The sequence below is a fragment of the Watersipora subatra genome, chromosome 10 (genome assembly GCF_963576615.1).
Source record: "Watersipora subatra chromosome 10, tzWatSuba1.1, whole genome shotgun sequence".
Taxonomy (NCBI): Eukaryota; Metazoa; Bryozoa; class Gymnolaemata; order Cheilostomatida; family Watersiporidae; genus Watersipora; species Watersipora subatra.
The window spans coordinates 53,377,618-53,399,679 of NC_088717.1; the positions used below are offsets into that span (position 1 = coordinate 53,377,618).

Genomic DNA, 22,062 nt, shown 5'->3' on the forward strand with positions numbered 1-22,062 from the left:
CGTCACTCGACGGGGACTGTTGGCAGTGGTCAAGACCTTCAAGCACTTCCGACCCTACCTTTATGGCCGAGAGTTCTTGCTCCGCACCGACCACGCCTTCCTGCGATGGCTGTGCCGACAGAAGGAGCCGTCCCATCAGGTAGCCCGCTGGTTGGAAATCTTGGCGGAGTTCCGTTTCACGTTGGAACACCGAGCCAGGCAGAGGCATGGGAACGCTGACGGGCTAAGTCAACAGACGTGCCAAGATTGCCGCCAGTGCAGCCAAATAGAACAGAGAGATGAACGACCCACACGCCGGCGGGTGGAGGAAGAAGCAGTCTATGGTTCCAGAGAACACGAAGCTCCGTCCGGAGGCGCCAGGACCGTGCGTGAGACGGTCGGCTCGCAGGGACCCAGGTCTGCTTTTCTCCAAGCAGGCTTGGTCAAACCGGAGCCTTTGGTCAAACAGGTACGGGGATTCTATTTACCAGACACGCGCAGCCACCACAAGATCAGGAGAGACAATGAGACTCTTACATAACCCCGGCAGCACACGCAAAGAAGAACCTCATTTGGTGATTAGACACGCTGCTGCCAACACCATGTCATCTCCTCCTCAGCTAGATACATCTCTCCAGGAGCTGCTGATCGAGATGCAGAGAGTACAGCCTGCGCAGCCGCTAGAGAGACCCCGCCTGACGATAGCTTCAAAGGAGATCTATCCTGAACAGCCACTGGAAATCCATGCCGACCACGACGATCTGGCAGACGTCCTGCCAGAAGCAGAGACTGTCTCAGAAGGAGAAACGCCGCGCGTAAGGAGTGTCAGAGATAGGGAGACACCACGTGGAACTCAACAGGAAAGAGTGGTGCGTACAGTTAGATATATATCCGACGCTACCTGCAGGCACGTGGAGGACGCGGTGGCAAAGGGTAAATGCGACCTCTGCCACTACACAGCCACAAGGAAGCGAGTATGGATTCACGTGCTGCAACATCATTCCATTTATGTGTGTCCGTGCTGCTATCAACATGGGTCTAGGGACCAGCTGATGCTGCACTACAAACACAGACACCGAGGAGAGCAGGAGCCGGTGGTATACCTGGTTGACCAGGAGGAGTAGAGCAGATTTTGCGAGGAGAAAGGCTGGCCAGAGCTCCAAATGGAAAAGTATGGCCCTGTCAGTAAATGCCCTATACGCGATCGCTTAGGGCCGGCGCGAACATCCACCTCCCACCTTCAGCAAAAAACCCCGGAACGGCAGCATTCTAGCAATCGCAGACCTTACTTACGCCTAGAGAAAATCCAGGAGACCCAGGCAGACCCGGCTGCACAAGAACGCTGCCAGAAAAAAGGAGCACCGGAGCCTGGGTGAAATGCTAGGGAAGGGGCCACCCAGCTCAGAACTACTCGAGCGGCACGAGCACCGCCGACGCCGGCTGAAGGAAGATGCGGCGGATTGGAGGAGGGACGCAGGTACAATACATCAGACAAAAGACGAGGGCCAGTGGACTGCTACTAAAAAGAGGCGACTCACTTCCGAAATCCGGCGACTAGAGCGATGGGCGAGTCGCTACGAAGGCTTAAGACAGTTTATGACGACGCCCCCGAAAAAGAGAATTGAAGGCCGGTGTCTCCAATGGGAGGAGAGTGTGGCGGACGTTGCAATTAATTTATTTGCTCCTATATGCCTTATACTGTCTTGTCCTTTTAAATATCGTGACTCGTCTCTCCTGTCTGTTGTATATGCTTATTTCTTATTACTCTGTACGTTTTTAATCGGCGACGCCAATAATTATTTAATCATACTTATGCTTCTTTTTATATTATTATTATTATTATATTCTGTTTCGACCATGTGCTATGTTTTTACTTGTTTTTGTACATATCCACCTTCCTTTTATATGGTAGTAAAGTGGGTGACTTGGCAAGATGGGCCAGGCTCCCAGTGGAGTTGTGAATGCCTCTGTTGTACATTGATTGTGGCGCTTACAGTCAAAGTATGTTCACCTTGAACATACACTCTTTTTCTGCCTGAAACAGGGGTAGATTGCAGTAGCCAGTTAAGGGAAGGCGCTTGACTTTAACAACATGATTGTATTGACCCGTTGCATTGCATCATATACTTGATTATCAAATTGGCAGAGTGTTTGCTTTGATTTTTTATAGTTATGAATGGGCTAGGTGTACCGTATTATATTTATCTCATTTTTATCATCATAATGACATCTAAGCAGGATGTCAGATTAGAAGAGCATGCATCACAAGCAGGTAGTAGCCACATAATGAATAGTTCACCTATTAATTAAAACATCAAATGGTATCAACAGGTTGACGATACACAAAGATATTTCAAAGTGGATAAGTGCTGAATCAGAGAAAATAGAGGTTTTTTTGATGATCATACATACTGAAATGGAAATGCAAGGTTTTTTTGCTTTCAAGAAATTTTTGTACAAAATACAGGAGAAACGGGTTGGCTGCGTTACAAAACATGTTTGAGTATAATGGGTCAACTGTTGATGAGAGGAAAAGAATGCTAGCAGAACGTATAGAGAAAGTGGCAACATTTATCCATCAGAGGAGAATGACAGGGATATCGAAAAAGGGCTTGAAAGATTTCAACAACGAATGGGTAGGAAGAAAGCAAAAAATTTTCAAAAGAATTCTGCTGCAAACTTTACAGTGTACAACAATGAAAATGGCTTTCCAAAAGCAGAATTAAAATCTACATCTTCACACTCTGAAAAGCGAATTAACAACACCGGTTAAAAAGTACAAGCCTCACTAAAGCATTAATTGCAACGGTGAAGTCCACACTAAGTCCACACCAAGGGTGATCGTACTATGTTCAGGAAAAGAAAAATAAACTCTGTTGTCTATATCGAATCAAAAAGCTTATAGCACATCAGTTATATCAGTACTGTTTTGGCTTATTCAAGTTCTTCAATATCTTGGCTTTCAAATGAGCCATTGTTTGACATGGTTAGACAGACATTGGTTGATGTTTATAGGACTTCCACAGAGCTCTACTACAGAAATGTTCAATAGTATAGGCTCTCAAATTATGACATCACAATTTTCATATTCGGTGTTGTGTGCTCTTACCGCTTATTTTTATCTCTGACCGCTGATATTTATCAACTACGATAATGACACTAGTGGCAAGCAAAGGTAGGATAACTCCAAAGAACCAATTAAAATAACAAAGAAATCTGTGTCATTAGCTCTCTATTAACAAATTATTTCTATGATAAATAGCTCAGATTCCATGCACCATACTATGTTCTCCTGATGATATTTTGCACTAACCCTCTCTTTTTAATGTGATGTTGAGAGGCACGACTGAGGCTAATTAATTTCAAGCAGTGCGTGATCTCGAGAGAGTGCAATTTACATATAGTCCTAGGGCCACATCACTGCAGGTCACAAATTAATTGATGTGATTTCATTACATTTATCAATGACAGTATATTTATTGAAGCATAATCGTATTTAAAAAGCAACATGGAAAGCGGTACAAATATTTCAGATAATGATACTACTACAACTAAGGATGAAAAAAGCAAACTCTAATAATCACTTGAAATCTATTAATCCAACTCATGTGTTTGTATTGGTCAGATGTTTGCACGACCACCGGGTATTGTTGATTATCTACACTGTAGAATCCTAGTCTATTATTAGCGCTTTCTGGGTTTAAAGGTATCGATTGTCACAAAAACCCAGCCTTAATGGCACAGAAAGGAATCGACGACCTAAAGCTAAATGCTAATTATCACATCACACTGTGGGAACCACAACCAAAGGTTTTTTTTTATTGCAGGACATACTTTTGACATCCTGTTTTTCATAGTTCTATTATTTTTTGTGTATTGAATATAGGCTCATTCAAGAGTCAAGAGTCTGAAGTACTGAAATATATGATCAAAGTACTGATATAATTGTTGTGCTTTAATAGGATTACAACTACTAAAACACCTCCAGAGTGTGGTGGACGCCAGGCCAATACTTTACACTTCTTGTAAATATTTTATTATATGTTTGTATATACATTTTATATGTCGGTAAACATTTTATTATATGTGTTGCCCTTTTTTATTATAGCCTGTTACTCATTATGCTATCAATTATCGTCGTTTATGTTGTCATATCAACGCACTAGCGGGCCTAATTATTCACAGTGTTAGCTGGTGTTTTTACTCGGTCCCGTTAGCCGAAACAGACAATTTTATTGTATATAAGGGAGCAACGCTCACTTAGTAGAGCAGAGCAAATGGTCGCACACTCCTCGGCTAGTGAATTTCCTTTGCTAATAAAACATTGAACGAAATCACATGCAATTTATTTTTGTAGGAAATAGACTAGATCGTGCCAAGTAAAGGCCAGCAAATTCCTTTAAACTGGTGGCAACAGCAGAATTGCGCCGAACTCGGAGGGCACCATCTAGAAATTTGGAAATCAAACTCCGGCAGACCTCCTGCCCTGCTTGCAAAAGCAGCCTCAGTAGAGGAAGCTGGAGTAATTCGCCAAACACCGAGGGTTTCGAATCTGGCCAAGATAGCTGTACGGCTATTCCCCACATTCCTAAAGTAACCTGGTGTTTTAGAAAAAGCAAGTTACCCAGCACTCCAGAGAAGAGTTGATGACTGGCACTACGCCGACCACCCTCACTCTGTAAGGCGCTCGATACTGGCAAAAAGGCTTAAGCACTCCAAGTCTGGCCACGATCATCTTTAACGGTCCCCATCACTAGGAGAGAAGCTCAAGTCATGTTTCAAAGGAGGGCAAGAAGTGTAGACCGGGACACGGACAAACTAGCTGACGCCATTGGGCAACTTGTCAGATTAAGTTGGAACCCAGAACCAGCCTCCCAGTTCAAAACACCTGAGTATAATGGCGTCGGAGACCAAGAATATTTTATTACCAGATTTAGAGAAATCGCAGCTGCAAATAGGTGGGCTGAGGAGGCCTGCACACTGCACCTCAAAGAGACTTTGAAGGAAAAAGCAGAGTCCTGCGGAAGGGCGGTCGGAGTGGCTACCATCTTTGAAGCCATCCGAGCCCGATTTGGACTATCTTTCCAACAAGCTCAACCAGAGTTGAGCAGTATGAAACAAGGAACGAAAACTTCGCTGCAGGAACACGCAACGGAAGTTGAACGACTAGTCCAAATAGCCTTCGCTGAACTGCCCAAACCGTTCAGAAGTAACATGGCAAAGGAGTACTTCTTAAACTCCCCAAACCATCCCACGCTGCAGCTGCATCTTCTAGCGGTACCCACGGAAACTCTCGCAGATGCAGTACGAGCTGGAGGAGAAGTTCTTCAGATCAAATTTAGAGAATCTAGTCTAGGCAAGGCCGTCCAGGCCGTAGAAAACTTGGAGGCCAATACAGGACATGGTGCGGTTTTGCAGTGTCGAACAAGACACCTTGAATGTACTGCTATCTACAGTAAAGCAGATGGCGGACAAAGTCAAACAGCTGCAAAGCAAGCCAGCAGAGCCTCCAGAAAGTAAGCTTGCCATTTGTTAGGGACGTAGAGGCACGGGACATCTTCAAAAGGAGTGCCCCAGTCAGAGGAAAAAGGAGTCGGGAAATGGAAGAAGACTGCAGCAGTAGCACCCACTACTAGCTGTAATAAGACCGCTGTGGAAACTAGGATAAAACAAAGTACCGGTTCAGCCAAGGCCTTACCCGGATTTACCTATCCGAAAAAGTCAGGCCGACTCAGAACTCCACCCCAAGCCACCCCCACAGCTACCCAGAACACGTTCCAAACACTAGACCTAGAAGAGTCAAGCATGAGTCCTCCCAAAGTAAGCATTATGCCTTTCTCTCAGGTACCCTGGCGCCCTGTGTCGCAGAGGACAGCCCCCTGCCATCAAAAGAGACTTGCCCAGGCATGTTCTCTACCTGCGCAAATGGAGCAGCCTCAGGCAGGCCCCTTCGAGCACAAGGAACCTGCGCAAGCACGCCTGCTGAGATGCCCACACTTTACAAGTTATTTCCTCCCGGGTAAAATCGAAGGTCGAACAGTGCACTTCCTGTTGGATACCGGATGCACCACTAACCTGCTGGGAAAACAGGTGTTCGACCGACTTCCTCGGGGTATAAGAGAACAATTGGAGGAGAGTGAGAACCATGGCCTGCTTGCTGATGAGACTAGGTTACCCTTTTACGGTGTAATCCGGCTCCCAGTAAAGCTCCGCAAAGTGAAGACCAAAGAAGTCTTCATAGTCAGCCAAATTAGTTAGGACGCAATTCTTGGCATGCCCTTCTTTATGGCACACCAATGCTCGATGGAGTTTGCACGACCCATGGTGAAGGTAGATGGGAAACCATTGGCTTGTATCAACCGAGCGGAGAAGCTCCTCCAGAACAAAGTCCAAGTAATTAGGGACCTGGTTGTGCCAGTTAGAACAGAGGTTGCGGTCAGGTGTAGGTTGACCACACGAAATTTTTGTCCAGTCGAGATAAGTGAAGGGTACCCTGAAGGCCCACCTCTAGCTACAAGCCTGAACGAGTCCGGAGCAGATGGAAAGGTAATGGTTAGGTGTCTCAATCCGAAACCCCAACCCCTGACCATCCATTCGGGAACCAACGTAGGCACTTACACTAATGTGAAAGCACCTCCTCCCATTGCCGGCACCCTTCCTCTCAAGGGAGGCCCTGCTGTGCCCATCAACCGAGTCGAGGCCGAGCCACATACTCCCCAGCATCTCCAGGAATTTTGTTAGGCTGCCATACCCTCGTGCTAGAATGCAGAGCAGGCTAGAAAGTTGGCCACCCTACTGACCAAGTATGGGTCAGTGTTTAGTACTGGAGATGACAATATGGGCAGAACCTCGCTTGTGGGCACTCTATACCTGTGAAAAAGGGGACCCAACCCATTCGTCAACCTCCTCACCGCTTATAGCTTGAAAAGGAAGCGGAGGCCGAGAGACAGGTACAGGACCTGTTGGCCAGAGGGTTGATTGAGCCGGCTGGAGGAGCATAGAGCTCGCCTATCTTGTTAGTAAAGAAGAAGAATAGAACATGGCGGTTCTGTGTGAATTACCAAAGGCTCAATGCGGTAACAGAACAAGACACCTATCTCCTTCCTCGAATAGACGAAAGTTTGGATCCCTTGGCTGGAAGCCGATATTTTAGTACCCTTGATCTCGTCAGCGGATACTGGCAGGTTCCGCTGGACGAAGATGGCAGGGAAAAATCAGCCTTCATCATTCGCTCAGGATTGTGGAAATGGAGAGTCTTTCCTTTCAGACTGACTTCTGCCCTAACCACCTTCCAGCGATTAATGGAGAGTGTTGCACGGGCTCCGCTGGCAAACCTTACTATTATACCTAGATGACGTGATTGTTATTGCACCTGATTTTGAGACTCACCTCCAGCGGCTGGAGGAAGTATTCAAGCAACTGCAGCAAGCCGGACTCAAGCTCAAACCAACAACGTGCGAACTTCTACAGTCTCAAGTGCGGTCTCAAGTAGCGAAGGAATTACCACGGACCCAGCCAAAGTGGAGGGGGTAGAGCAGTGACCAGTCCGCGTGGAGTCCGAGAACTGCAAGTGTTCCTGGGTACTGTCAGGTACTACCGACAGTTTATCCCAAGGTCTGCTACCACTGCGGAAGCCCTCCACTAGCTAGTGGAGAAGGAAGAGCCCTGGCGATGGACAGGCGAGGAGCAGGAGGCATTTGACACCCTGCGCCACAGCCTCACCACAGCACCGATGCTGGGGTATCCGGATCCGGAGAATAGTTATATCCTGGACACGGATGCCAGCAGGTGTGGCGTAGGAGCTGTGTTGTCACAAGAGTATTGCGACCAGGAATGAGTGATTGCTTACTACAGCAAAACACTCATTCCCTGGGAGCGAAATTACTGTGTGACACGCAGAGAGCTGTTGGCAGTGGTCAAAGCGGTTAAACACTTCCGCCCATACTTTTACGGGCAGGAGTTTTGGCATTGCACGAACCATGCCTCCCGGCAATGGCTCTGCCACAGAAAGGAGCCCTCTCACTAGGTTGCGCGGGGGCTAAAGGTGCTAGCCAAGTTCAAGTATAAGCTGGAACACCTCGCAGGATTAAAGCACGGCAACATTGATGGCTTAAGCAGACAGACCTGCAAAGACTGTCGAAAGTGTGTTCAGATAGAGTACCATGATGGGGGTCCAACCCAGCTGGAGTTGGACCAAGAAGACCAAGATCAGGCTAGGGTGATCGGGAGAAACCATATTCTGTCAGGGATTGCCAGGCCCGCGCGAAGCGGCCGGTTCACGGGTGCGACCCGCTGTTTCCACTGAAACAGCCAAGGTCGACCCGGGACCGGTCGAGGCTATCTTGGGTTTTTCTGATATTGAGGGGGTAATGACCCGAGGCACTACTAGCCGCCACCAGGAACCACATAAGAGCTGGGCAGAGGTCGCCAGGACTGCGCACGAGACGACCGGCCATACGGGCCGGCACCCTGCCCCCACGGGAGCACAGGCCAGCTCGAGGTCGGGCGAGCTCCGTGGCCCTAATGTAGCGAGCACTTCGGAACCACACCGAAGTGCCTTCGGAACAGTTGAAGTTGGGGAGCCAGGAGCTCAGGGTTCTGCATAGCAAATGGGAATCCCTGAGAATTAGGCAGGATGGCGTGCTGGAAGCCAGAGTGGCCCCTCATGGTCAAGTCCGGTGGTGTGCCATGTACTTCCCGGCTATGAGAGAGTAAGTTATTTGGCAGACACATACCATGACCCACTCCGGATTGGGGAGGACGGTAAGCGGCCTCCAGCTTACATGATACTGGCCCGGGCTGACAGTCGCTGTCCGCAGGTTAGTGCGAAGCTGTGAGGTGTGCCAGGCCGCCAAACACGGGGGACCAAGCCTGCAGAAAGCCGGCGGCGATTATATGCTGACCGACCCTGGCAGAAGGTTGCCGTCAACCTGGTAGGCCCCTCTCCACCACCTTGAGGGGCAATAAGTGGATCTTAGTGCTCTCGGACCACTTTACCCGGTGACAGGATGCCATTGCCATTCCAGAGGCCACGGCTCCAGTAGTCACCAGTGCTCTCAATGAAAGAGTGTTCTGCAACCTGGGGCTTCCAAAGCAAATCCATACAGACCAAGGCGCTCAATTTGAGAGTCAACTGATGGAGGAGCTCTGCCAGCTCTGAAAGGTGAGCAAAACACAGACTACTCCTTACCATCTCCAGGCCAATAGGATTGTAGAGAGGAACAATAGAGGCCTGGGCAACTCTCTAAGGACCATGTTGTTGGAATGAGGCCAGGAGGAATGGGATGAGATTCTGCCCCAGCTCATGCAGGGGTATCAAGGCATGCCCTACACCGTGACAGGCGAGACCGCCAACTTCATGATGTTCGGCAGGGAGTTGCGTCTGCCCGACCAGTTAGAATGTCACTCCTCTCCCACAGAGATGCAATCAGCCAGCAACTATGTGTTGCAGAAGCAGTAGAAGTTGGAAGAAGCGCATGAAGCCCTCAGGGAGACGCAGATGGAGACTAGACAGGCAGATCAAGATGAGCCACCACTTTTCGCACCTGGGAAATGGGTGTGGTTGGTAAACAGGCGGGGCCGAAGTGGGGCAAACGCTAAGCTACAAGCTAAGTTCATGGGCTCTTACCAAGCCATAACCACCTGGCCCAACCACACCTATGTAGTGGAAAGACAGGGCCAAACCTCAACTCAACACGAGTCTAGGTTGAAACCCTATCATGCCTGCCCAGGGAGCTCTGGCCGTGCTCCGGCAATGCTTGAGCCTCGAAGGGGGCCAAATATGAAAGGAGCCAGGAGAGCTCGACCTTCATGAAGAAGCTGCCCGCAACCAAATGAAGAATTAATGGAGTTCCCTTCCCAAATGAGTCTAGCTGATAAGCTCCAAAAAATGGGAAAGGCGACTCTACAGACCAATACCGGAAGAAAAAACTTGCACAAGGGTCCGAACTTCAGACCTCCTGCAGTACTTCCCCAAAACGAAGTTAGAGAGGAGATAAACCCTCCCCCTTTATAAAACCCTGGTGAGTTAGCTACGGACCTGGACTCCGGACACCTAGCGATGTCCCCCAGGCCGTGGAAAACCCCAGCACCGCTACAAAAGATCTAAACCATTATTCGTCCCGTACTAGAAAAAAACTGGAACGGTACAGTGATTGGGTCTATCAGACAACAAGAGGATACAACGACCTAGCCACAGACCAGATGACGTGGGAGTCTAGTCCAGACCGTCAGACCACTCTATTAGGACAGCCTCCAGCTGGTCACTCGTGTTCAGGCCATGCCACGATAACTTCAGAAGGAAAAGAGACAGTTCCAAAAGGCAGCCCGCAGTACCAGAAACGAGATATGCCAACTACTGATGACAAATATTTGCTTAATCAAAAAATTAGTCACTTAGAGCATTATGTTAAGCAGCTTGAGACTTGAGCCCGGCTGGTTTGCTCCACCCATGTTGTTTAATTAGATAATGCCTCTAATGAAGGGGAGTCTGTGGTGGACGCCGGGCCAATACTTTACACTTCTTGCAAATATTTTATTATATGTTTGTATATATATTTTATATGTCGGTAAATATTTTATTATATGTGTTGTCATTTTTTCATTATAGCCTTGTTACTCGTTATGCTATCAATTATCACCGTTTATGTTGCCATATCAACGTACTAGCGGGCCTAATTATTCACATTGTTAGCCAGTGTTTTTACTCGGTCCCGTTAGCCGGAACGGGCGATTTTGTTGTATATAAGGGAGCAACGCTCACTTAGTAGAGCAGAGCAAATGGCCCTACGCTCCTCAGCTCCTGCTTTAGCACTTCTAAAAGAAAACACCGATCGAGAGTGTGTTTAAATAAGGCTATTTGTTCTAAGACAAGATGTGGTAAAACACCCAACAGATCTACACATCGACCTTTTAGCCACATCCAACAATGGAAGAAACCGAGGACAGACTGCAATTTCAAAGCTACCAAGTGAAAGAAGTGGAACCACGTCAATGCCTGACACCAAGATTTTGTCAAACAAAGAACCAAGTTCAGAACATGAATGAATAGCTTCAAAGAAAACTAGTACAATGGGTAAATTCCTCAGCATGACCTTGCCAGTACATAAAACTACTGACAAATCTGCTTTATAATCTGCTTTATCTCTACTTGTATAAGCACTCTTTGATTCAGTTTCAGACTAGTCCTACATCCGTGCAGACTTAGCAAAATATTTCTAACCAGACTACACCAGAGAGTTCATGACAGTAGAAACCCTTTCAAGAGACTCAACCAAATAGATCTCTTTGTATTAGGATATTACGATTCAAGGATACCGACAAGCAGTCTTCATTCACTTGGATGCATGTGGTTAAAAAAAGATTGCATGCAATCAGATCATATCCCTCAAAACAACGATGTAACAAAACTCTCTAATCTCAAAGGGTTTGCAAGCAAGTTGCCATCATTGATGGACATTCTCACTGGGTTGCTGATACAAGTTAATTGTTCCGAGACTTTTGCCTCTTTAGAAGCACTAGTTTAAATCAAAAGCTTGTCATATGCCAATAAATCTAAATTGGTATAGACTGTGTTTAGAGCAAACAACAGATAACAGGAAGATATGAGACTCATTACATATCATACCGGCATCAAACTCAACAGCCATGTCCTTATATCTAAAAAAAAGGTTCTCAATATCATGGATCAAACAACTGAAGTGCCACTTTTAGAGTTTAATCTGATGGCTTTGCCATTTGGAGAGTGATAACATTTAACAAACGCCAAGCTGAATGACACCTATCTTCATCAACTAAAAGACTTGATGGCAACTCTGAGTTTCAACTACAAAATGTACAATTCATGTAAGAGATGTTTTTTGAAAGCCATGCTAAAGAAACTACCAATATTGTTCCCCAAAAACTAATGAGTGATATATACCGTATTTTGAAATAAAGCATTTAAAAAAGAAAAATTCTGTGTGGCACTCGATTACACAGCTACATATTCAAAAATATCTGTAAAACAGAACTTGCCTCAATGCCCTGATTCAACCAACAGTATGCTGGAGATTTTTTTGTAGGTTCAGAGAAAGAAAAATTGCAGTTGTTTGTGACATAAAACAATGTTCTTCAGTTTTCATGTTACTCTTTCCGACAGAAATTATTTGCACTTTTTATGAAAAACAACTTAAGGGGAAGTTGAACAGTGTCGAATGACACAATGATAGTTTGAGATCACATCCTGACCAGCTGTTCCTACCTGTGGCCTAAGAAATTTAATGAACAACCTTGCCTGGGAGTACCCAAAAACTTCAGATTTTATACGGTTAGACTTATATGTCTATGATGGTAATACAAGTGTGGTCAATACTGAAAAAGCATGTCAACTGATTGAAAATACTAGGGCTGTGTGTGCATCAAGAAATCTAGTTTATCTAAAATAAAAAGTGTTTCAAGAAACACCGAGCACTCCAAACATAATTCTTAAGAGATTTAAGAAGCCAACCGCACCACCAACCGGAGATTTGATAAAGCAATATACTGCCATGCTAGATAAAAGAAGGTACAGAGAGTGGCTGAAGAGTTTTGGAAAAAATGGAAGGTAGAATATCTAGATAACATAACATGTCATCAAACCTGGTCAACGGTTGAAGACAATTTTAAAATTGGAAATGATGTTCTCAGAGTCGAATCCAATGAACCAAGAAACACATGGTAAATAGAGCGAGTCAAAGAGTTGTTCCTAGGGGGTTCCTAGATAAGGATGATTTGGTCTATAAGATGACAGTAAAGCCAGAAAATTATAACTTGGACACGGAGGGGCCAAATATAGGAGAACCAATTTATTTTTAACACATCATACGGAAGCTAGTAGAACTTTTGGAGCATTGATAATTCTTACTTACGTATTGTATTATGTTGTCTGATAGCGACTTTGTTGTTATTTCCGTTTGCAATACTAATTCAACTTTAGAGCTTGGTGTTTCTGTTGGAATCGAACTTTCTATTTTCGCATTATTAATACAACTTTTGAACTTATATTTTCCTAATTACAATAGGACTTTAGCTTTACTGCTAGCGTTTTGCATAGAAACTAAAAAAAGTCTAATTATGAAGATGATGCAGCAAATACATAAAATCTATTAGAATTTATATTTTGTTGAAGTGTAAGAGAACCCAAGTAACTTTTTCTGTCTGTTACTTACCATTTTTAGTGTCTTTCGCTAAATGGAGCATTGTTGTGTTTGGGCCGAAGGGACTACAAGAGTTGTTTCGACATGTGGTGCGATCAGCCGTCTGTGGAGGTATTTTAGCAGAGGAGATTTGACCGTCTTTGATAGCCAACCCTGTGACTCGACGCAAATTTGTTTCCGATATTCACCTTCCATTCAAACTTGGCAGTAATATACAGCTTTTGAATTTCAATGAGCAATGCACTCTGGATGATTAATAGACAATTTTTTTATCAGGAATTCTTGACATTTATTCTGTTAATCGACTTTGTTGGACTATTTGAAAGAGCTTTGTGAGTGTTTTTAAAGACGGCAAAGACGGCAATTGTAAAAGAGTCATTGCTTGTTCTTGGTAGTTGCAGTCTAAAATGGTAGTATCTGAACTATTGGTAGTATCTGGACTATTGGTAATATTTGGACTATTGGTAGTTGACATGTCGGATTTGTCCTTCCTTTACATTAATGGTGCTGCGTCCAGACATATCTACAATAACAGGGAAATATCAGAAAGTATGCAACTAATTAATATAATGTTATGATTGACCTTATTGGGGTAAACTTTATAGCCCATATTTTTGCACTACCTCTGTATCAAAAACATTTTATTACTACTTTAAACGGGTAGGCTATCAAATAGGAATTATAAAGCTTTCACGCATCAATTCTAAATAAAGGGGTTGTCTACTCTATTCAAAAATATATTTATTTATTTATTTTTATATGCCATAAGTTATATGGAGTTACATTTAATGTTTCTTCCTCTCCCCTCTCTATTTGCAACCTGCTGTGCAGATGTCTAATTCTGGTTTGTTTTGGTTGGGAAACTAAAAAAAAAGATATTTGTTGAAAATGCAAACTTTCAGTAGCAGAACACCTAAAATATATAAAAGATATTAAAATGAAGGGTTGATGCTAATTGCGCAAATCTAAAAATATAAGAAGTAATACAAGAGAAGAGTGATAATGAGTCATAATGATTTCTGATTTACGCATGCTTATATATGTTTGCTTAGTCATTATGATATATGTCAGTCAACCACCATATCTGTAGAGCTCAGATGATTGGGCGCTGCAAAACTTCCTAGGCAGTGAGCAAGTAAGTAAAAATAAACCAGTAACATTTATGCTATGCAGTGAGATAGCAGATTCTAGAAGATTAGAATAACAAACCAGTTTTTAAGGCTACCGAGAGGGCAAAATTCTGTTTTCTAATTATTTCAAAGACGGTTGTATAAAAGGGTATGGATAGTTCTGCAAGAGGTGTATAATACTCTTACGACCTGATTCATAAATATTAATATAAAAGTGGAATAGCATTATGGGTTCCTTTGTCTCAGAATGACACGGTATTGAGAGGCTGTGTAACCAAGGATTACAAAAGCTAGGCGCTTCACATAAACGATATATTTGATAACAGTATCCGGGTAATGTTTTTACTCAAAGTAGTTGCTTGTTTAACTCTCTGATACTTCAACAAAAAACAGTTTTATATATGCGACATTAAAATAGAAGAGTTGAATCTATCTTCCCTAAATTGTGACTGGCTAATACAGTGCCACCCTCTTTTTGAATGACACCTCTAATAAAATGTCATTACACGGATGAGTTTAAAAACACAGCTCCATGAAAATATGAGTTTTACATCTTATATGTATACTGTCTGTATGCCCACATTGCCTGGGTAATAAACAAGTCATTGAACATAAAGTTTATTTTTATTTAACATATCATTCTAACTTTTAAGTTTTATATCGTGAAAGAAATGTTTTCTTGAAATAAATTTGAAGGAAAAATAAAACTGTAAGACTAGAAGAAACTGTAATTTACATGTAAATGTAAATGTGAAATAATTAGTAAATAACAGCTAAATATAATCGGTTCTGCTACGATTACAGTGAAAAATCATTTGGCATATGATTATATTATTTTAGTTTGTTTCAGTGATAACATGATGAAGTGGAAATATCGTACATGTATATACGTATAAAGTGGTATAGAAACCGATATTAATTATCTAATGCGATCACTGCCTGTTAAAATCATCAAAATCATCACCGTTAAAAATAGTAAAACAACAATATGTTAGCTCCAGTAACTATACCTACCTTCAATAATATTACTGCATTTTGAAGGTATGATCTGCAAATAAAACATTACTATGAACTACGCCCAGAGTTCTTACCTTCAACACAGACGCATAACATAAACGTTGAATCTAACTTTTCTGAATTTAGCTTACTAAAAACATAGATGGTTGAAGTTTTAGTATGCCTATTAGCAAACTTTTAACTAAAATTTTTTTACTTATCTGTTTTCAAACCAAGTTTTAACATAACGAACGACGCTGAACCGAAATAAAATTGCAAAATTTTAAATTTGAGAGAAGTGTTTGTTGATATCGTTTTGAGTCCTAGGACACCAGCACGAAAAAGCATTGTGTTTCATAGAGTTGATAAAATTTAAATTAATACGTCATTCAGCGTGGGCAATAGAGACAAAAGTTTGTACAGTATATAGTTTGAGCTATGAATTGTTAGAGCCTCCGTAGACTCTTGGTTAGACAATTGGATTACCAACCCACGGTTGAAATCCCCATGAATTCAAATCTAGCAAGCAGTGAGCTTTGATTTCTAAGATTTTAATAGCTATAGCTGCGCAGACGACGACGGACGACGACGGATGACGACGGATGACTATGGATGTTATATGTTTGCATGAAGTCTCCATCATTAACAGGTGAGCAACAAATTAAAAATATAATCTACTATATAAACAGCAATATTTGTATATGTGCGTACGTGCATGCGTGTGTGTGTATTTGTCAGCCTTATAGAGCGGTCTTTCTTTTTTTCGATTCTGTTGTACGAAGCTAACCAAATTAATATGAGCTGTAAATAAATTATAGAGCAGTTTTTTATTTTTTCGATTCGGTTGTACAAAGACAACTGAATTAATATGATTAGTAAACAAATCACTAAACCTAAATAAGATTCGCTACTCAAGAAATAAATTAATGAGTACTAATTTACATGTAATTAATATTTACTGTTAACAAAAAAGGTCACGTGAAGGTTTTTTTTGACCACCTAAACAAATTGTTTTCGCGTTTTACCTACTGAATTTCTACTTCAAAAAGGTAAGTACTTCTCATTCAATGGTGTATTGTCTACGAATTGCCACTCTTTCACTACTTAAAAAACATTGGATTTGCAACTTTATGTGATAATAAGCATGTTCATTTCCTTCCGCAGTTGAGTTGCTAATTTTTTTCCAAATACGAATACTGTAAATTAATACTACAAAATTTGCAGGGGTACTCTGAGCGTTGCGATAGGCGACGGTGAGAAAAACGAGAGCAGCTGGTATCGACTTACTGTTACCCTGCTTTAGCCATGACCAGCTGTACATTGCTTACTCAAAAGTAGGCACAAGCCGAAAACTGTTTGTTCATACAACCGACAGCAAAAACAAAAGATGCTGTCTGTCCACAAGTGTTGCATTGAATTAAAACTGTGTTATTGTTATGTCATGCTTGCACTGAACTAACGTTGTGTTTTTGTTATGTCATGTTATGTTTGTCATGCTCTGCGATACCTACATATTATTCACATGCAGCGTTTTTTAACATACTGTTCAGCATATATATTTTCATGCATTCGTTCTCCTAATTGTATCTCATAAAAAGGCTATTATGTTGGCGGTATGTTTAATTATTGTAAGGTGCTAATGCTGTGTCTGCCTTGATGCCATACTGCCTGTGCTGTTATACATATAGATTTTATCAACACAACCACATTACTACGGCACTGTTTGTAAATACGTGTCAAAACACAGGCTATAGACAAAAAACTGGTGAGCCATAATTATTGTTTTAAGCATGTATAGGTCTCCATGTATAAACCGCAGTTAGAACTGGAAAAAGGAAATTGAGAACAACAAAAAAGGAAACACAGCTAAAGTAACCAAAAGTAGCTAAAAGTAACCAACGGGAAAAAACTAAACTTAGAAATAAAAAAAACTGTCATGATTGCTGTGTATTTGGATAATTTTAAAACAATCCAAATAAATCTAAAGTTCACAACATGACTCTGTGAAATAAGGAAGTGTTACTAAACTGTCTAAAGAATTTCTCTGACTGCAATGTTTTTTTTTACAGAAATATGCCAAGTTATCAACAGAACATAGCTAGACAAGCTTTAAGAGTGAGCATCAGCGTCTAGCTCTTATGTTCAACCGCTGTGTAGACAGAAGTGCAGTTTCAGACACCATTACGAAGAAGAAATACAGTGGTCCTAATTTAATTTAAGGAAACATGTGTGGTGGCCAATCACTGAGCCCAGGGTTGAGAGAAAGAAAAAAGATGTAGCGATCAATGCCAAGACCGAGCCCTAGCTCGGCCAACACATCCCTCGATATAGACATCCGGTCTGCCCTGCAACCAAGAAGTGAGTCTTAACATCGCACAAAAACTATAAAAGAAGCCTGGATGAGCCAAAAAAGCAGGGCACCTGAAAGTCTCAGACTGTGCAGTAAATTAAATGTTTATCACATATTGAACTGCACCCATTTATATTTGGGAAATATTTGCTGGAATTATTGTTTGATTCTTGGGGAGCAAATAGAGAAACTTGGTTGGTTCCTTTAGACATGGAAGTTTCTAGAAAAGAATGAAGCTGATTACACGTTGCATTGAGCAACCAGAGTTCACTATACACTTCAACTAGCTGTACTGCCCGGCATTGCCCGAGGAATAAAAAAGTTTTTGCACAGAAAGTTGATTTGTATTTAATATATAACAATGCTTGCCATTTTAGCTTTTAAACTAAATATCATAAGAAAAGTGTTTTGTGTTGCTGAAACAGTTTAAGAGAAAATAAAAACAACTGCAAAGGTTTTCAAACTTTATCAAACAACTGTAACCTTTAAGCTTCATATCATGAAAAAATGTTTTTTGCAAATCAAATGAATTAAAAAAACAAAATAGCTATTAAAAGGTTTAGATGTACATGTAAATGTGAAATAATTAGCAAGTAATAGCTAAATTAAACCGGTTTTGCTACGATTACAATAAAAATAATTCAGTAATGACACAATTAATTCGAACCGAGAAAACAAAATAAATGAAAAACAAACGAAAAAATGAGATATCGTACTGTCTTTGTCTGGCCAAACGAAAGTGTATGTATACTCACTATGTGTATGTGTACTGGTGTGTATGTATACTTACTATGTGTATGTGTACTGATGTATATGTATACTTACTATGTGTATGTGTACTGATGTGTATGTATGCTTGCTACATCATCTATTATATAGTTTCTACTAGTCGAGTAGCCATTTAGCCATTCTAATGCTTTCGTATCACACGCATTTGTTGCCATAGACAATAAAGCTTTAATTCCTACTATCTCATGCAGAATCGAAAGCTTTTAGCTTATTGTTTTATTTTACTAATTCTCTCTAGCTTGTGTAACAACTGCTCACTGTAACTGTGTTTGGACTTGACACGTTTGATGAAAGGACTTCCTTAACTTGGCCACAGCATGTTCAACTTCAAAAAAGATACAATACTCTTTGTGTTGTACCTGCTAAGAAACAAATAACCTTTTTTGTTGCAGTTTAGAACTTCAGACTTTGAGACTATTGTAGTGTATCAGGGTCATAAGTATGCCACCTGAATCATACTGTCAACAATTGCAATAATGTGGCAATATGTTTGTTTCTTGGTGCTGTTGTCTTTGCACCTGAAATCGTCACTATGGTGAATCATTGATGACTTGCATACACATATATATTGCTTGTAATGTAAAAATAAAACAGTCTTGAATTAGCCAGCCACCAGAAGTCTTGATACACTAAATTGGCGACGAGGATGCCAGATAATAAAGCCATGGCTAATTTGCCAGAATTTGACAACTCTACGAGTGTTGAGTCATATTTGGAGCGGTTGGAGATATATTTTGCTGTGAACAAGGTTACGGGAGACTCTCGTCAGCACATGCTGCTCATGGGCTTGAAAGGCTATCAATACAATACAATACGAGATCTGGCAGCCCCACAGAAGCCTAAGGATTTGACATACAGTGGCCTAGTTGACCTTGTATGCAAGCACTTTGGTACGTCAAAGCACTGGCTGGTGGAACGACTTTCATTCAGAGAGATGAGACAGAATTCGGGTGAGAATCTCAATGAATATGTCAGCCGCTTGAAAAGGACAGCTCGCCAATGTGAGTTTGCCAGTAGTCTGGACGTCAACCTAGTGGAACAATTTCTACGTGGCATGCGGGACACAATGCTGAGGTCAAAGCTGATCGCACTTGAGGAATCAAAGCTAACTGATATTACTGTGTTATTGCAAGAAGCAAATACCAAGGTCGCTATAGAGCAGATTACACTTCCAGATGTGAAATCTGAAATGAATGCAGTCAAGAGGAATTGTTTCAGCAAGGGACAAGCAATCTGTGGTGATTGTGGTTTAGAGCAACGGATTAACCACAAGTGCCCAGCAAAAGGGCGCACATGTTTTAAATGTGGGGGCAACGGTCATTTAGCAAAAGCCCCTGCCTGCCCAAAGAATAACATCAGAGCTGTTGAGAAGGCACAGAAATTATTTGACTACGAGGACGACGATTCCCTGTTTTAAGTCAGTCAGCTTAGCCAGTAAATCTACTAGTCAGTTAGCCAGTCAGCACTGTTTGCTCAATTTTGAAATGTGACGTTATTCAGCCATTCACTGTGTGTGATGTCTCTCTGCTATCTACTGTGTGTAGTGTTTCTAGTTTAGTCCAGCCAGAATTTGAGTTAGTACTGTGTGAACTTCTCAACAGATCTTGCATATGTTTCATGTGAATATTTCTGCTTTTGGAAGAAAAGGAAGGAATATGTTTCTATGTTTATTGAATTGTCAAAAATTGTCATATCCTCCTTTGTAGCCTATGTACCTGTATTACGTAAGCTTTCAATTTTGTAAAATTGGTAAGGGATGTAGTGTATCAGGGTCATAAGTATGCCACCTGAATCATACTGTCAACAATTGCAATAATGTGGCAATATGTTTGTTTCTTGGTGTTGTTGTCTTTGCACCTGAAATCGTCACTATGGTGAATCATTGATGACTTGCATACACATATATATTGCTTGTAATGTAAAAATAAAACAGTCTTGAATTAGCCAGCCACCAGAAGTCTTGATACACTAAAACTATTGATTTTTCTTTGCCTAAGTTAATAAAGAATCTTTTTCTCTAGTACACCAAGTATAGCACACATAGGTTGACTCTCTACACTTTAACTCGATTTTTAGAAAATGGTATTGCATTGTATGCAAGAGGAGGAGAAGAAAGAGAGAGAGAGAGAGAGAGAGAGAGAGAGAGAGAGAGAAAAAGAAGGAGGGAAGGAGGAAGAGAGTGGGAGAGAAAGAGAGAGGGAGGGGTAATTTGACCAAACTTGCAACATATATAATATTTAATCACCTTCATATTGTACTAATATATGAACCATTACTACATTCATCGCAGGTAGACATCGCAGGTAGACTAAAATAAAACTTTGGCATAGCATCTTTATGTTTAGATGTGATAAATTTACTGCAGATTTTATAAAGAAGCGTCTATCTGTCTAACAGAACTTTTATTTACGACCATTAGACAAAAAACATTTGTAAGAACTACAGTGTACATAAAACCTATAAAATCTAAAATAAATGGTAAGTATATTAGACATCAATAAAATTTTAGTTCGGAATGAAATGAGTAGCCTTTAATTGTAACAATATTGAAGACGTAAAGCAAGTGCTATGAAGAGTCTTAAAGGTAATTGTGATAAACTTTTAATTAGGCTAACAATTAATTAGACACCTTAATTTCTCTATCTTGTCAAATGCTAGATTTGTATGCTACAAATCAGACTCTCAAATCGTTGATATTAATTATTTGCCAAACTCTTCAATAGTTCGTTTCAGATATATAAAACATTTTATATTCTCCATCATAAAGTGCTAATTTTCGGTAGATTCGTCATCTCTGTGGCCAATCCCGATTGGACGGAAGAATTTAAAATTTTTAATTTTGGTAACATACTGAGTGTTTAAAACTGCATAAAAGACAATATTTGCTAACCCAAATAGTGACTGGCTGGTAAAACTAACTTGCGTTGCAACATACAATGTATATAGCTAAAACTTTGTCATGAAATGAAAATATTTGTAGAAAGATTACCACAACCATTGGGATGAGTGTTACATAAAGTATGATGAAACTTCCAGCTATGAAACGGTAAGTGTTCAGCAGTTCTATTTGACTGTCATTGAAACTTGTCCTTTTTTTCATCCTCTGCAATTCTCTGTAGGTAAAACTCAGCAGCACGGTAGAAACGACAAGCGGCAGCGTTGTGTATAAAGCAAGTAAAACGATTGTTAGTGTCTTGTGATGCTCACTCATGTCTGAAGCAGGTGTTCCTCTCAATATGCAAATGGCAGCCAGAAGAAACATGACAGCTACACAGAACACTGTGTTGATGATCCACAGAACCAAAGAGACTTTGTGAATTTCATTAAGTATTTTAGATGACTTGTACTTAAATGGTTGGCATATAGCATAGTATTTGTCAAAGATGGCGAGTGTCAGCAAAGCATATCGAGAATACATTGCAGAAAGAATCAGCCCATCAGAAAAAACATAACCTATAAATACCTTCTGATAACTAACAGAGGAGAACTTTGGTAATGTCTGGAACAAGCGTGGAAGTGCCATGCAACTGAAAGCGACGTCTGCTAAAGACAAGTAGGAGAGTATCCAAAAGTAATTTTGAGTTTTCACACTAGGTATATTCCACAGGGTGATTACGTGAAAAATATTTGCAGCCACCGAGAT

The 22,062-nt window shown here is 41.5% G+C and overlaps 1 protein-coding gene across 1 annotated transcript; it reads left to right on the top strand.

Moving 5' to 3' along the window:
- The first annotated feature begins 19,065 nt into the window (after window positions 1–19,065).
- Window positions 19,066–19,836, top strand: LOC137407208 (uncharacterized). Its single transcript, XM_068093812.1, has one exon. The coding sequence runs from the start codon at window positions 19,066–19,068 to the stop codon at window positions 19,834–19,836; it is 771 nt and encodes a 256-aa protein (XP_067949913.1).
- Window positions 19,837–22,062: the final 2,226 nt, after the last annotated feature.

Coding starts and splice junctions, on each gene's coding strand:
- LOC137407208 (XM_068093812.1), top strand. CDS start 19,066: ATGCCAGATAATAAAGCCATGGCTAATTTGCCAGAATTTGACAACTCT.